This window comes from Astyanax mexicanus, chromosome 21 (genome assembly GCF_023375975.1).
Source record: "Astyanax mexicanus isolate ESR-SI-001 chromosome 21, AstMex3_surface, whole genome shotgun sequence".
NCBI classification, from domain to species: domain Eukaryota; kingdom Metazoa; phylum Chordata; class Actinopteri; order Characiformes; family Acestrorhamphidae; genus Astyanax; species Astyanax mexicanus.
This window is the reverse complement of record NC_064428.1, coordinates 17,474,008-17,489,154: the sequence shown is the minus strand read 5'-3', so window position 1 is coordinate 17,489,154 and position 15,147 is coordinate 17,474,008. Positions and strand designations below refer to the sequence as shown.

General features: G+C 35.6%; 1 protein-coding gene across 1 annotated transcript in view; it reads left to right on the top strand.

Annotated features, from left to right (window-relative positions):
* Window positions 1–8,194: 8,194 nt before the first annotated feature.
* Window positions 8,195–15,147, top strand: part of slc5a10 (solute carrier family 5 member 10) — a 69,894-nt gene continuing 62,941 nt past the window's right edge. The window contains exons 1-3 of the mRNA XM_022686400.2: window positions 8,195–8,375; window positions 12,510–12,581; window positions 13,359–13,463. Of these exons, the coding sequence (XP_022542121.1) occupies window positions 8,265–8,375; window positions 12,510–12,581; window positions 13,359–13,463 (288 nt within the window). The 5' untranslated portion in view covers window positions 8,195–8,264. The remainder of the gene's footprint in view (window positions 8,376–12,509; window positions 12,582–13,358; window positions 13,464–15,147) is intronic.

Below are 15,147 nucleotides of genomic sequence, written 5' to 3'. Positions count from 1 at the left end.
GGTTATCCTGGGGACTGTTTTCTTTCCAGCAGGACAATGCTCAATTCCACACAGAAAGATCAGTTAAGATGTGGATGAAGCACCACCAGATCAAGACTTTGTTGCAGCCAGCCACAAGACCTGAACCCCACTGAAAACATCTGGAATGTAATCAAAAGGAAGACAACTGCAGTATGAAAGGCTGGTGGAGAGCATGCCAAGATGCATTTAAATTAAATTTACATGTATGATATTTAGCTGTTAATCTAATCCAGAGTGAATTACAAGGTTATTTCTATTACAGAGGTGGGTCAATGCAGTGTTAGGAGTCTGCCCCAAGGACCCTAGTCTCCCACATGATGTGGTAGCTCACTGGCAGGAGGTGGTGTTATCCACTGGGCACACCGGCCGCATGCATGGAAGCTGTGATTAAAATCAGGGTTATTCCATCAAATATTGATTTCTGATCTTTTCCTATTTGAAAACATTAATATTGTTTCTAAATGAAAATGAATTTGTTTTCATTTAATTATTTTTCGCTATTTTGACCAAGCGAGTCGCTTGTGTTACTTTTGTAGCTTGTGGCCGTGTCAAGTTCAATGCACGCGTGTATCATGGCCAGAGGCGTGCTAAAGCACCAGCAACTCTGCCTTTTATCAACCAAAATGCCCTTTTGAAACTGCGTTTTTTTATATATATATACATATTATTATTATTAAGATTTTCTGAGGCCTGTTTGAAATGATCTTTTGAAAACCTGAGCGATTAAAAACGACTGAAAACAAAATGCCCTGAAATCAGCTCGCACACACCCGACCTCTCTCTTCCTCTGTCACGTGACCCCGCGCGGTCGCGCTCAAGGCACACTAGATGCTTCAGCAGCAGTTCAGTTCAGCGAGTCTTCAGCACAGCACGCACGCCAACAGATAGGCTTCTTCTCCCCCGTGTCCCACCAGCCAGGTAACATACACATCAATTAAAATCCTACCGTTTGCCCTCTAAGCCCAACCTGAAATCATTTTGTTGTGCAGTAAATGTCTCATAATTAATATTGTATATGTATTTTATCAGTTGGTGGTGTGACATTTTTCCATTGAAAACTCACGTTTAGAGAATGTTACAAATAAAAGTCAAATTTCATTCAACATGTGCGTGTAATTTTTTTTTTATAATGAAGTGTTCCACATGCGCTAAAAAGTGCCCTTTTTCCCCCTGAGCACTTGCCCCCCAAAATGTCTGTGCACGCCACTGATCATGGCCCAGCCTCCAACAAGAAAAAAAAAAGGGCACAAAAAAGGAATCATTTGGCCACTTTATTCTACAGCTGTAACTCCTAAACATGCTGGACTCTTGGCCGTTTCTGTGATGTACCTGCGCTGGAAACGCAGTCGTTCCCGCAGATTGACGTTGGTCCACCCGTTCAACAGAATGAACAGCGAAAGAAACGAAAAATTCCAAAAGCAGAAGCTTGAGGATGTCGGACCACCTTGTATGTGATTGGTCCATAGAAAAGATAGAAGCCAATCGGGTTAGAATGTCGCTTCACCGCGTCATATTTCATTTGCATAAAGTTGAGAAAAATTCAGCTCCGTGTCGCTTGTCGCCTCTTGCGTGTCACTGCGACAAATTGCAACCTGCCATAGGAAATGAATGATCGCTTTGTCGCTGAGAAACACAGGGTTACGCTGCACTTTGATGGGTATTTCCAGCATGATGATGCACCAGGTCACCAAGCAAAAATCGCCTCAAACTGGCATAATGAAAATACCCGTACATTCCCATGCCTTGCAAGTCACCTGATCTGAATCCAGTAGAACACATCCAGTAGATGTGGTAGAACGTGAGATCCCCTGTAATAGAATACGTTTTTATTTTTTCATTCAAATGACATATTGCTAGATATAATAATAGATCTACTAGATACTATTTCGCATAAAAATAATGAAGACATTTTTGGCATCTCTAAATGTGACAAGCCCAGGCTATCTCTGCCACTATCTGACTCCAGTTCAGTGTATCTTCATGCAGTGTTTTGATGACATTCTTAACATTAAAACTCTGTGATGTAATACTCCATTCCCTAAGGGTGTCAGTAGAACTAGAGCAGATGTCTAATTTGGGCCCTGCTCTAACCTCCATCACTCATTGAGTGAAAATCATCACTAATGTGGCCTCAGTTCAGCTGTGTTCATAAACGAGTGGCTCCCTCCCATGGTGTGATTGTGACACTGCATGCCTCTTTACTTGAACAGGGTGCTGAAAGCTTACAGTCAAATGAAAAAGCTTTGGCTCATTTGTTCAGAAGTCATATTTGTAAATAAGCAAAAATGTTATCTACAATACACAAGGATAAATATCTATCCTACTTGTTTTCTTTAATTCAACATAGTGAAATTTTGCATGTCAAATTTATTGATTTTGCAATATGTTAAATCAAGCAAATAAACAGCAAATATGCTTTAGCATATGTTGAAGTGTCTTTGTAGAAGCTAGAGATTTACACTTAAAAATCAACAACACGTTACCTATATTATATTTTATATTTTATTATATTTAACAGTATATGGCAAGAAAAAGTATGTGAACCCTTAAGAGTTTCATGGTTTTCTGCAACATGTTTCATTAAATGTGATCTAATCTTAGTTTAAGTCAAGGGTATTGACAAATATAACGTGCTTTAAATAATAATACAAAAAAATACGATCTTGCAGGTCTGTAGACTCATGAACACAGATATTAGTCAAATCTTTGGCTGTCACTCGGGGTTGTTTCTTCACTTCATTGATGAATCTCCGCTGTGCTCTTGGGGTGATTTTGACTGGGCACCCACTACATAGCGGAGTAGATTGCCATATTGTCTCCATTTGTAGATTATTTGCCTTACTGTTTTCTCAATGAGGACATGACTGACTGTAATTTGTTTGTTTGTTTGTGTTTTTACCTTTAGTTTGTGTAATTGTTTTTTTAAATACATTAGTGGTAATTATGAGAAAAAAAGTGTTTGACCCCTAAACCTAATAACTTAGGCGTTTCACACTTGGCAGCAACAACTGCAATCAAGCTTTACTGATAACTGGTAATGAGTCTTTCACATCTTTGTGGAGGACTTTTGTCCCACTTTACAGAATTGTTTTAATTCAGACACATTGGAGGGTTTTCCAGCATAAAAGTCCTGTTTAAGATTATGAGAGGAGCATCTCAATCAGACTTTGACTAGACTACTCCAAAACCTTCAGGATTTAGAGGTGGACTTGTTTGTGTGTTTTGGATCATTGTCCTGCTGCCGAACCCAAGTACGACTGAGGTTGAGGTCACAGAAACAGATGACCAGATATTCTCCTTCAGGATTGTCTGATAAACAGCAGAATTCCTGTTTGCATTTCTAAATGGCTTAAAAAACAATATGAAGGTCTACATCATTTTTTGAAAGGATGTTATTTATTTCGTTAGTGGGCGCTACTAATTATGAATAGCAGGAACAAGACAAGCTTTGTTTCATTTCATTCTACATTTGTACATTTGTTTTTTTTATTATTATTATTTATTATTACTTCCTTTTTAAAATATTTTATAAGCATTATAAGAAGAGAGATCGAAAGCAATTTCCAAACATTCTAATAAAAAATTATTACACTATAAGGAGGTTGCTGAATAACACAAAAAACACAAAAAACTCCTAACAATGTTTATGGATTATGAGATATCTACTTTATGATGTGTGAATCCTTGATATCAGTTTCACAAAACCTCTAGTTAGCTATATGGAAATGATTTATCCATTTAAGTAATGCTGGGAATATAATATATTAAAATCTGTGTTCTAATGTTGGGTCAGACCCTCAACTATCCACTAACCCCAGTCAGCACAGCTCTGGCAATTCTCTACTACTAGAAGGAATGGACTGTCCATAAGGGAGTCTCGTGACGATTTCCTGTGGGTTACTTTGTGTGTGGGCTGCACAAGGAGCTAAATGTAGAACCTGATTTAAGTGTTTATTGAATAGTTTATTGATACACAGTATCTAAAGTGCGTGACCATTAGCCAATCACAGACATGCCACCCGCTCCATCACGAAAGTTTAGATTTTAATGAGTGCAAAATCGAAAAGCGTCCAAAAAGCGCAAAGGAAGGAGAAAAAGCGCACAGCAAGAAAATAAGATACTACAACAAGAGGCAGGAAAATGCTTGGAACTGCACTGTTTGCACTGTCGCAGTGAGGAAGAGCAAAACACAATGCAGAGTAAAAGTGGTATTCGGAGAGCACTTGCTTGCTAGGCTTGCCAGTTCATTAACTTAGCCCCATGAGTAGAGACTGTCGGCCCTGTCCCAAATGATGCATACTCCCTACTTAGAGCACAACTCTAGAGCGCATCTCCAACAATCGTGACTGAAAGTTAAATAATTCATTATTTAAACTTTTTAAGAATACAACTTCAGACTTGACTTCAGATCAGATCAGGGTTGTACAAAAGGGAATGACCACTAAATTCCAATTAAATACTTAAATTTTAATTGTTATTAAGATTGCAAACAGGTGGCGCTGAGTGGTCCAGCAGACTAAAGGTCGCAGGTTGGAACCCCCGCTCATGCAGCTTTGCCATCAGCTGCTGGCGCTCAGAGGGAGCACAATTGGTCTTGCTCCCTCCAGGTGGGTAGATGGCGCTCTCTTCCCACATCCCTAAATGGTGATGTCAGTCAGCACAGGGCGTCTGTGAGCTGATGTAACCGAGTCGCTGCGCTTTCCTCTGAGCGCGCTGTGATGCTACTTAACAATACTACATCAGCAGCAGTTAAAAAAGTGGCAGTGACTGACTTCACATGTATCGGAGGAAGCATGTGTTAGTCTTCACCCTCCTGGTGTGTTGGGGCATTACTAGTGATAGGTTTAGTGGGTTGAGTAATTGGCTGAGCAAAATTGGGGAAAAAATGGGAAAAAATTATAAATAAAATTATAAACAAAAAAGATTGCAAACAGGAAATGGAATTACAATTTTATTGAAAATGAAAAAAAATCATAATACATAAACAAGGTGTATTTAACAATAAAGTTTTAAAGTATACATAACATATGATAACAATATAAATACGATTACATGGATATAATTTTCAACCAGTCTCTTTCTTATTATTGAATCATTAATATATACATAACACTGACTTTATACTGAGTTGAGTGAGACCTGCAGTTCTTTATATGTTGTTCTGGGTTCTTTTGTGACCTCCTGGTTGAGTTGTTCATGCCCTTTTGGTGTAACTTCAGTTGGCCGGTCACTCCTGGAAAGGTTCACCAGTGTCCCATGTTTTCTCTATTTGTGAATAATTGCTCTCACTGTGGTTCTCTGGAGTCCCAAAGCTTTAGAAATTACTTGTATCCTTTTCCAGACTGATAGATGATCAATGACTTTGTTTTCTCATCTGTTTTTAATTTTTTTCAAATCTGTTCATAATTTCTTGCTTTTTTTATCTTTTATCTGCTTCTTGTTGTCAGACAGGTTCTATTTAAGTGATTTATTGATTCTACAGGTCTGGCAGTAATCAGGCCTAGTTGTGGTTAGTAGTGAAATTTAACTCAGCTTTCCATAAAGTGTGATTAATCACAATTAATGGGGGAGCAAACACTTTTTCACAAAGGGCTAGATTGGTTTGAATAGTTTGTTTCCCTTAATACAGACCAGGGTTGTACAAAAGGAAATTACCCTTAAATTCCAATTAAATTCTTAAATAAAAAATTGATTGATTTTGCAAACAGGAAAAAAAGAAATTCATTATACATAAACAAGATGTATTTACCATTAAACTTATTAACATTATTATACAGTACATATGATTACAACATGAATTTCATTCTGATATTATTGTATGGGCCACATATTTAACATTAAAAACATAAATAATAAAACACATCATTAAAATGTAATAGCTTTCAAATTGTTGCAAAAGGACAGCACTTCATTTCCCAGAATACTTTGCTTTATCATTTAAAATGATTCTCAAAACACTATTAAACCTTAGACGCAACAGTGTTACCCTGTAAAGTACATGAATAAGTGATAATTGCATTTACTAGAACAATGTTTCATTTAATTATTTTGAAATTAAGATTATTTGAGGAATTCATTATTAATTATTCAAGGGAATATATGCTTAATATTTGTGAGTATTCTTCCACTGAAAAAAAAAATCTTACTGATATGTGATAAGAATGAATTTTTCTGAATTGCAATGAGTTTAATTCCACTTCCTGTAGCTCCAATTTAAAATCAATTCAACATCCTGTAGGGTGGAAGACATTCACATTCAAATTCAAATTTATTCATTGAAATGAATTATATTCTGAAGTTCAGAATTTTGCACGTTCCCTGATCAGAGGCACTATTTGAGTAGTGGTTCTGCTATGTCATAGTGCAACATAGTGCACGTCATAGAGGTAGAGGAGGTCATTTAAGACAGTGTCTCTGCTCCTCAAAATAAGTTAAACACTGACCTGGCAGACATTTGCAAAATACAAAGGAAAATATAAAGTCACAAATTAAATTAAATTAAATTAAATTAAATTAATTAAACTTAAGACTTGATTCAATTAATAAAATGTATAGTTGCTTATTTTCTACAGTAACTGACAGCAGGTTTATCTATATAGGGTAAATATGTCAAGCTTTTTTCTAGCAGTATCTAGAGATTTACTGAGACTAGATAAGGAAACCCCAACAAAACAATTTAAGAAATTCCATTAATAATGAATATTGGGTAATATATTTTTTTTGGATGTTCCATTATAGATGCCTCATAGATGCTCAACTATCAACTTACATTTAACTGAATGCCTATTTAATGCAATGTAACTATAAGTTAAATGCAAGTGATTCTGTATAGATTCTGTATACAGCCAACTCTAACCCTAAACCTAACATCTACTATTAAACAACCTAACCTAACATAACCCTAATCCAAAACGTAATCTAAACTCTAAATCAGAATCAGAATCACTTTATGTTTATGTTACACATACAAGGAATTTGACTTGGTGAGAGCAACACATGAATGACTTGTAACAGTTTATTATAACACAGATTATTGACAAACCTTGTTAAAATAATTAAAAGTTCATTGTAAAATTTTACAAGTTAAATAAATTAAAACGATTTGAGAAAACCGATTGCCTTAAACTATTTAAGCTTAATAACTCAAACAATTTGAGCATAAATATTTTTTTTAAATACGTGTGAATAATGCAAATAATCATAGTTAAATAGAATTGAGTAAATCAAGTGACTTGTACTAACCCTGTTCACAGTGTAATTTATTTATTTGGTTTATTTAAGTATTTTGGTAAAGTCACTCTAACTCAAATCAAACACTTAAAACAAACACTTAAAACAAACACAAAACAAAAACAGAAGGCAACAAATCAAGAAGGCAACGAGCTGGGCCACAACAGGATCATAATGTGCTTCTTCTTAAACCACTCCTTTCTTGCCTTGTCCATAGGTTTTGGTCATTGTCTTGCTGGAAGACCCATCCACGACCCATCTTCAGTGTTCTGGCTGGGGCCTGGAGGTTCTTGCTCAAGATTCAATAGTACATGGCCTCATTCTTCAGCCTTTCAATGTGGTGAAGTCTAGTTTGGTCTGGTTGAACTCAAACCACAACATAATACTTTTCAGCTGGTCATACAGGTTAACGTATGGGTTATAAAGGGTTTTAACAGTTTTTGAAACGGTAATCAGTTTTGCAAAGTCAATGAGTGGTAAGAAACGTATACGTTCACACGTTCGCCATGTTCACCATGTTGCCAGTTAGAATAGATGATGATGATGATGATGTGTGTATACGTCTCTGTGTAAGATTAATGCTAATGGTGAACGTGTGTGTTAATGGGTGAGTGGCGGTGGCTGTGTGTGAGTAAATCATTGACCTTGTTAAGAGTGTCTAGAGATGTTATTTTGGCTCACTTACACACATTAGGTGTTGGGGTAACACACCCTAGGCATGCCCTGGATGTGTGTGGTGTGTGTTTGTGTGTGTGAGCCACCAAGTCTAACACAAGATAATAATGACTCTCTCTCTCTCTCTCTCTCTCTCTCTCTCCTGTATCTGTTCTTATGTGAGTGCACTGTCGCTTCATTAAACTGATGTGTTTAATGATCAATTCACTTACACGGCCGTGCAAAGCTCTCTCTCTCTCTATCTCTCTCTCTCTCTCTTTTTCTCTCTCTTTCTCCCTTCCTCCATTTGCCTCTTAGCTGGCTGTGCAGTCTGTGAGTGGTGAGCGTGAGGACAGGTCATGGCGGCTAACGCTACTACTAAATTCTTCGCTCTTTCTCAGTCTTTCAGTGTGTCCGACATCATCGTGATCGGAGCGTATTTTCTACTCAATGTTGCCGTCGGAATATGGGTAGGTGAAACTTCTGAAAACTCTCTCTCTCTCTCACTCTCTCTCTCTTTTTCTTTGTTTTTCTCTTGTTCTCTCTCTCTTTTTGGACCACTCTAGGACCATGTCTTAGTCATTCTAACATAATTATGAAGGTATTACACCACCTATTAGCACCTAGTAGTAATTACATAGTAATTACCTAGTAATAACCAAATAAGTTATTATAATAACTATAAAAGTAAGTTTGACTTCTGGGCATCAAGTGTTTTACTTCATTTTATAGTCAAATTAGTTATAGTAACTAACTCCTTTCAACTAATAACCGTACATCAAATTAATTATTCTTTGTTTTGTGTTTAATTTTTTACAATCTTTGTAGGATAAAAAAGTGGTTTATTTACGCCTTAAACAAAATGAGTTACAATAAGTCACAATACAACAGAAGTGAGAAATAGTTGATTATCTAGTAGTTGTTTGTTGGAGGGGCTCAATTACTACCTCAGTGATTTTGAAACTTCAACTGTACTCATTACATAATTACATGATATACACCACAAGAGTTGTGATGTATATTACTAGGTGGTGTATATTACATAATACGTAATAAACACCACCTAGTAATTAGCAAGTATGTTTAATTCAAATATGCATATTGTCACATTTTTGTTGACTTTTAGTTTACTACATAATTTGAACAGACAAACTGTCCCTTACACTGTGCCAAAATCAAATTCAAAATTGATTAACGGACCAATAGAAACTCTTCAAAATGACCTGGAATAAATTCTTTTTTGCATCGACTTCCATTGAAAGTTTACAAGTTTTTTTCTCTCTCCTGTAAAGTTGCTGTTTTGGAGATAAGTGTTTTTCATTGGACAGCGACGATATATACTGTGTTCCAAATTATTATGCAAGTGATTTTTTCTCAGATTTTCCTAAATAGTCATTGCAAGTGAGAGTCAGTATAATTTGGTCATGACCCGTTAGGTATAAATCCAATTTTATTGAACAACCCTCCCAATGATAAGAGTAACTTTTTAATTAAAAAACCTAAAATGCACTGTTCAACACATTATTAAGCAGGCCACAGGTTTCAAGCAATATGAGGCAGAAACAATTATCTCTCTGCTGCTGAAAAGTGTGAAAAAGTGCAGTGTTTTGGACAAGGTATGAAAACTGAAGTTTGATCATCTTATTGTGAAGAGATTTATGGAGAGTTTGTGATTCAGAGCACAAATGGGTTTGTGCAGATGAAGGCAAAATGAAGAAAGTTTCTGCCAGGCAAGTTCATCAAATTAAGAGAGCAGCTGCTAAAATGCCTTTACAAACCGGCAAACGGGTATTAGAAGCTGCTGGTGCCTCAGGAGTCCCGCAAACCTCAAGATGTAGGATCCTTTAAAGGCTTGCTGTGGTGCATAAACCAACAGAGCTCACAAGCAGAAACGGCTGCAGTGGATCCAGATATACATGAAGACTAAAATGTAAACCCTGGATGGTGCAGATGGATGGAGTAGTGGATAGTTGGTGGATGGCCACCATGTCCCAACAATTAGGGCTGCGACGCCAGCAAGGAGGGGGCGGAGTCATGTTTTGGACCGGAATCATGGGGAGAGAGCTGGTAGGGTCCATTAAGGTGTAAAATGACACCATCTCATGCTGCAAGGAATACCCTGATGTCATTGGCTGCTATGGGCATAGGAAAAAAAGTCATGGCGCAATGTAAAAATATAAAAGTTGAGAAAACTTTTGAGGCCTTTTAAGTTTTGAAGAAAACCACATGTGGTTTGCCAACTAGAAATCTTTAGCCCAGATAATTACATTTTAATATGTATTAAAACTTTAAATATTAGTTCTCACCAACTTAAACATTTCATTTGTGTTTTTAATTGGCCTGATTTAAGATTTACAAAATGTGCATTGTATAAGTTTTGCAGACTATCTTTTAGGATCAACTAAAAACATTAAGTTGTGCCAATAAAAAGGTGTACATTCATTTAATCATCTAGTGGGTGCAACACTATATTTTGGTTAATTTAACAAAGCAATTTGGGACTTGGAATTTATTTAGTCTATTTCATACCTGCCTTATAGTCAATCATATAAGATTGCAAATAATGCAAATGTTACCAGCTGAACTCAGCCAGCATTTAGCCTTCAATACTGAGACCAGGCTGTTAATAGTATACAATACATATGCAAATTCCATGAGAAGTCTGCGGGGAAAGACTACACACTAATGGTGAGTGAGAGGTGGGAGGACACGCCCAATATGCAAATAGCATGACCAACATCAGGTGAAAACCCCTGCTGAATTGCTCCGTAGACCCAGTTCAACTAAAAGGTCAATCTGAGCATGTGCAATAGAGCAGAGTAGTTGTACAGTTACCATAATACAAGTAATAAAAGTTTGACGTAATGTGCCCAGTTTGAATTTAACTACACGTCAAATAAAACTCATATAAGGGCAAATGTTAAAAAAAGTGTTTTAGTTATTTCTTTCGTCTACATTTTTATATATATATATTTTTTTCATTTAAGATAGTAAACCTTAAAGTAGTACTTATGTGCTTAATAACTGTAAGAATGTTATTTTTAAAAATACTGTTCTTCAAGTGTTTAAATAATTACTTCTATCTCAGCAGTGATAAAAGTTAGACTTAAGTAGTGTTAAAGGTAAAGTGTTTGACTCTAAACTATTTAAAGTTTAGTAATAAATTGTCAGAGTGAAATTCAACAGGACTAATTTTAAAATAATTGTACATATATTTTCTTAATAATTTATTTTATATATCTTCTTTTCTACATTGATTTTAATCACTGTATGGTTAGTAAAAGTTTGACTTGTTCTTATTGTAAAATTATATACAGTGACATTTGTTAAAGTCCAGTGGAACCTAACAATGTTGGTTTATGTACAAAAATATAAATATACTAAATATATAAATAAACTTAAATATACTGAAAATAACTAGTATGTGTTTTTGTGTGTGTTTTCATATTGTACCTCACCTTAGCAAATCTGATATATCAGCAATCTATATGCGAGCCTTCAAGCGTGCATCATGTGACTTGATTTAGGCCGTGGTCGAGTGTCTTTGCTTTGAGCATAACATGAAATAAACCTTGCCATTCCCTTTAATAGACAGTTGCACTCTGACTTTGGCAGTTTGGACACTGTAAATTTACACCAGCAGGGAACAGCAATGCTATTTTATTTTTCATTCAATTTATTGTTGATGTAAAAGTTGGGTTTGTGCATTGCTGTATGAGCTTGAGTGTGTACCGAGGGGGGTATATGCATTTCGAGCGCAAGCAACATGCCTGCATCACCAACATAGTAATGAGCATCTGACGGCTGTTGTCAGGGTTGTAATCAGTCAGTGGCGCCCCTGTGTTTTCTGTTGCCAAGATTGCAATACACCGGAAATTTACATGAACACACCCCAAATAAAGAGACCACTTCAGTTTCTGAATCAGTTTCTCTGATTTTGCTATTTATAGGTATATGTTTAATTTATATACTATATGATATAGTATATGTATGCTATTTATAGGTATGTTGTTGTTTTATTCTGTAAACTACAGACAACATTTCTCCCAAATTACAAATAAAAATATTGTCATTTAGAGAATTTATGTGCAAAAAAAAAAAGAAATGGCTGAAATAACAAAAAAAGATGAGCTTTCAGACCTCAAATAATGCAAAGAGAACAAGTTCATATTCATAAAGTTTTAGGAGTTCAGAAACAATTTTTGGTGGAATAACTCTGGTTTTTAATCACAGTTTTTTTTTATTCAACTTGGTAAAATTAAAAAAAAACTAATTTTTAAGTGGTCTCTTTTTTCCAGAGCTGTATATGATAATAAAAGTTGTACTAAAGTTTGATTTCAGTGGATCTAGTGTTGGATTAATTAAAGGATTAACTGGTCTAAAATAATGAAGTAGTGATTAAAACTAGTAATTACCAGTAAAACAATAAAATTGTAAAAGTTGTGGATTCCTTTTAAAAAGTGCTTTTGAAAATTCAGTAGAATTTACAGAGCTGTGAGTTTTTCAGATTTTTCTGCTGGTATCCTGTTTATTCACTTGTGGTGTTAATATGTGAAATACATTACCATTTAATGTGTGTGTGTGTGTGTGTGTGTGTGTGTCAGTCATCTTGCAGAGTCAGCAGAAACACTCTTAGTGGATACTTCCTGGCTGGCAGAGATATGGCATGGTGGCCTGTAAGTAAAACCCACAGAAGAGATTCGAATAATCATTTATAAGCTATCAAGAAAAAAATTAAAAGTTTGGACACTCCTTCTCTTTTAGTGTGTAGATTTTATTTTGCCTATATTGCAAATTAATAGTGAAGTCATTCAGACTTTGAAGGAACACACAAGGAATCATGTAGTAATTTTAAAGTGTTAAACAAACTAAAATACTCATTTAGATAAGAGCATTTAGGTGCTGAACTTATTCTGTGCAACAGAGGAAACTCTTGGTCTTTCTTTCCTGGGGTGGTCTTGATGAGTGCAAGTTTCATCATAATGTTTAATCATCTTTGAAACTGCACTTGAGAATATTTTAAGTTCTGGTTCTTTCCCCACATCACTCCAAAAGGTTGATGTCGATCAGCACAAGGCATCTGTGAGCTGATGTATCAGAATCGAGTCACTGTGCTTTCCTCCAAGCGCTCTGTGATGCTACAGAGGAATGGGAAAAATGTTTAAATAAAATGATAAAAAATCAATAAATAATATAGATAACATTATGCATAGTGAATAAATATTCAGGCTTTGTTGAATAAGTAATAAGACCTTTATATTCTTAAAAAAAAAAAAATTGTAAGTTGACTAGAATAAAATATTGTGTGCCATAAAGCTCCCTCTGAAAATAAGATGAACATTTTTGGTCATATTGTTCAACATTATGTTAGCTGGGTGTTTTATATGTGTTCATGGTTATTGTGTAATGATGGTTGATTATATTGATTATAATATGATTGTTAATAATTGCAGATTGGAGCGTCTCTGTTTGCCAGCAGTGAGGGATCAGGGCTGTTCATTGGTCTGGCTGGAACGGGGGCTGCAGGGGGCATCGCTGTGGCCGGCTTCGAGTGGAACGTGAGTATCTACAGCCCCCTCCCTCCCCTTCTCCTCTTCCCCTCCTCTTTCAGAAAATCCAGTGACGTACATGTGCCACCTGTCCTGTTTTTCCAGACTTTACCAGGTCCTGCTTTCATACTTTCAGTCTCCAATACTGGCTATTTAAGTTAAGCTGGACCGTTGTGTCCTCCACTGATCACAATTCTGATAATGAAGACAATTTTAAGTGTAATATAGATTAACAGTCAGACATTTTGGACTATTAAATGTATAATGCCAACTTACTCACACTGTCAACATGCTTTAAATTACTTCGATAACTTAAATAACTTAAATGACTTTAAAATTATAAATTAATTTATTAAGGAAAAATCTATCCAAACCAATCTAGCTATGTGTGAAAAAATGTGTGCAACAACTGTAATCAAGCTTTACTGATAACTGACAATGAATCTTTCACATCTCTGTGGAAGAATTTTGGTCCACTCTTCTTTACGGAATAATTTTAATTCAGACACATTTAATATCAGGCCACAGCATCACAATCAGACTTTAACTAGCCCACTCCAAAACCTTCATTTAGTTTTTTTTTTTTTTTTATGCATTCAGAGGTAAACTTGTTTGTGTGATTTGGATCATTGTCCTGCTGCAGAACCCAAGTCCTGCTGCAGAAGCTCAGACCATCACACTACCACCACCATGTTTTACATTCAGTATGATGATTTTTTTTCTGAAATTATGTTTTAAGTTTTATGCCAGATGTAACAGGACACACACCTTCCAAAAAGTTCCACTTTTGTCACAAAACTGCAAAGAATATTTACCCAAAGTTCTGGAGATCATCAAGATGTTTCTTGGTACATGTGAGATGGGCCACTGTGTTCTTTTTTTGGACAGCTGGGTTTTTTTTTGGAACTATGCCATGGACACTATTTTCACCACTATTTTGCACTATAAGGAGCACTTAAAAACCTTAAATTTTCCCAAAAATCATCAGTGTGAAGTAAAGCCACTCCGCTGAAGTACAGCATTAAAAAGGAGTTTCAGTAAAGTTTCTCCAGCACCGAAGCTGGAGCACGATTAGCGTTAGCCGCTAACTGCAGTGCTAGCTTGTTTATTTTTTTTAGAGGTGAGTTTATTGGACTGAAGCCTGTATTTACTATGGGTTCCTTTGTGTAGGGCTGTCGGATGGCATTTACTAGGGCTAAGTAATGCTAAATGCATTTAGAGCTGCTGCTAAGTGTGCTAAAATATAATCCATTGTGCCTTATATATGAAAACTGACCAGAAAATAGACGTTCATTGATAGTGCGCCTTATAATCTGGTGGTCTGAAAAATATGAAACTTTTTCACTTAGGCAAGGATGGTTTGGATTTTAACCTTAATAAGCTTTTTAAGCTTAATAAATGAAAAATCATGATAATATAAAAAGTGCTTTCTTATATTTACTCAGGTTATATTTGTCTGATATTAAAGTTTGTTTAATAATCTGAAAAAATATAAGTATGATATAAAAGCAAAATCTGTAAGCACTGTATTTATAATTGATTAGTAAATCCTATATGGCAACAATACAGAACAAGCAATAACCTTTAACCTTCATTTGATGTAGGTGTGAAAATACAAAGGTAAATTCAGTGTAACTCAATTAAAGGTTTAATTATTATTATTATGGCAAAAAATGAAACGTTGGAATTTGCT